At 46.2% G+C, this 2,381-nt stretch overlaps 1 protein-coding gene across 1 annotated transcript in view; it reads left to right on the forward strand.

The window, feature by feature from the left end:
* WWC3 (WWC family member 3) overlaps nucleotides 1–2,381 on the forward strand; it is a 102,310-nt gene that overhangs the window by 64,991 nt on the left and 34,938 nt on the right. The window contains 1 exon segment of the mRNA XM_023532343.1: nucleotides 288–478. Coding sequence (XP_023388111.1) covers nucleotides 288–478 — 191 coding nt within the window.

Genomic DNA, 2,381 nt, shown 5'->3' on the forward strand with positions numbered 1-2,381 from the left:
ACCAGTGATCCCGTCACGCAGTCGTTAGTAGAGGACGTGGAATCCTGACTCAGAGCTCCTCACCTGCATAGGCCGGTCCAGGAGCGAAGGAAGTCGTCTAGCAGCCGAGTCTCGTGTCTTAGTGTTTGCCACAAGGAAGGTTGTGTGCATCGTTACTTTCCTTCACCAGAACATTGTTTTTAACTGTTTCCTACGTTTCTATGCAGCTTTTGAGTTTTTTTCGTTTGGTCGTTTAATGGGATTTTATAATCTCGCACGGAGTGACTCTTATTTTATCTTTTAACCAGGATCGATCGTAAGATGTCAAATGCTCACACCAGCTACAAACTGGATGAGGCACAGGCTATAATGAACGAGCTTCGGACCATCAAGAAGGCCATTTGCACAGGCGAGAAGGAGAGGCGGGACCTGATGCAAGTAAGAGGCTGCTGTCCTCAGGCCACGCTCTCTCTGAAGCAGCTTCCGGTGGCTGCGGGCAGTCCTTAGTGTTCCTTGGCCTGTAGCCACATCACTCTAGTCTCTGCCTTGGTTGTCACGTGGTGTTCTCCCTGCATCTTTGTGTCTAAATTTTCTCTTAGAAGGACACATATCATTGGATTAGAATCCACCCTAATCCAGTATGAGCTCGTGTGAACTTCAGTCCATCTGCAAAGACGATTTCCAAATAAGCTCAAATTCACGTGTTCTCGGGGTTAGGAATTCAACGCATCTTTTTGCAGGATACAGTACAAGCCAAACAGTGGGTGATACAGTCATATTGTTCAGTCATCAAAATAATTTAAAAAGTCTACGATAAGTCTTGCCGTCTCCCCATTCTCTCACCACCCGTCAGTACTTCTGTGAGCTTCTTGCGGACCCTTCCAGTGTTTCTGCAGACACACGCCCGAGCACATGCTCAGCTGCCCTCACAGGGAGCTAGGACTGTGCCTGCTGTTCTGCACCGGCTCCCTCACTCAACGATCGTACCCTGTACCTTTTTCCACATCTGTACACAGAGAGCTTCTTCATTCCTTCATATGGCCGCATAATATTCTACCATGTGGATAGATTTAATTACATGGCTAGGATCGTCGTAGCTATATATTACTTTAGATTTTTGCCCCTTCGGCTCCCGTAGTTTCTATTATTTTTAGAAAAAGCTGACTTTTTGCAGATGGATGTACGCTGGTATCTGTGCTCACTGCCGCGATGCATTCAGTTGTTCCCGTTACAGTTTTTATTTTTTGCTAACACACTGAGTGAGCACCTAGTACCTGGTAGGCATTTGTCTCGATTCTGCAGAATGTAAGGCACAGAAGGACATGGGTAGCAAAGATGAGACTCACAGGCCAGGTGGGACAGGTACACATGGAACTGCCTTGCAGGGCATTGCTTCCTAAGGTCAAGGATGGGCGAGACTTGTGGAGTGTCCCTGTGCTGCTCGTTCAGTTGCAGATTACCAGGCCTTACCTCAGACCTACTGGATTAGAATCTCTGGAGGCAGGACCCAGAAATCTATATTTTCAGACGCCCTCTCCAGGTCATAAGAGGTAAATAATCTATCATTAGATTTTCTCTGAGCACTGGTAGCAAGGAGAACGGTTGCCATTCACTGGGATGTCTGCTTGCGGCATTGCATGAGGTGCTCTGTGGACGTTACCCATCTAGGCCAAGCCATAACCCCTGCTTCCCCACAGGGACACAGAGGCCTTGCCCCAGGAGGCCGAGCTGGCCCTCCCGTCCTTCCGAGTTTGCAGAGCTGGGGCAAGCTCGGTTGGCTTCCCCACTATGGAGGCTCAGCAACTTCTCTGAGAAGCTTCAGGTAGAGGCACGGGCAAGGTCCTCTTGTACTGAAATCAGCCAAGCTGTTTGGTCTTTCTTATACAAGCTTACCAATACTGGGCCATTCGGGACGCCTTCGTCTCGATCCAGAGCCAGCTACATGAGTTATATTGTACCTGGGCGTTCTGGTGTCTGCAGAAACAGTCTTTTCTTTAAAAAATTGTAGAAAATCTGATCTCTCTTTAACTTTCACCCACCGGGGATCTATGTGCCAGAATACATACTTACTCTAATTTTTGGCAAACTAACATCTATATGAGATGACTTTTGACCATGTAGAATTATGATTGAAAAATCAGGTTATAAAAATACATAAACATCGTCTGGGAGCTATTTTCACCTTCTGTGTGGTTTATAAAGATCTCAGGTTAGCATTCATCTCTGTTGGACTCATTTATTGATAGAACATTTGAGATGTGAATGCTCCCTGCCCCTGCTTTATTGTAAATTTAAGGTATACCATGTGATGATTTGATATATATGGTGAAATGATTACCACAATAAAGTTAGTTAACACATCCATCACCTCACATAGTTACCTTTTTGCGTGCGTACGGCGA

Source organism: Pteropus vampyrus, unplaced genomic scaffold (assembly GCF_000151845.1).
Source record: "Pteropus vampyrus isolate Shadow unplaced genomic scaffold, Pvam_2.0 Scaffold81, whole genome shotgun sequence".
In the NCBI taxonomy this organism is placed as follows: Eukaryota; Metazoa; Chordata; class Mammalia; order Chiroptera; family Pteropodidae; genus Pteropus; species Pteropus vampyrus.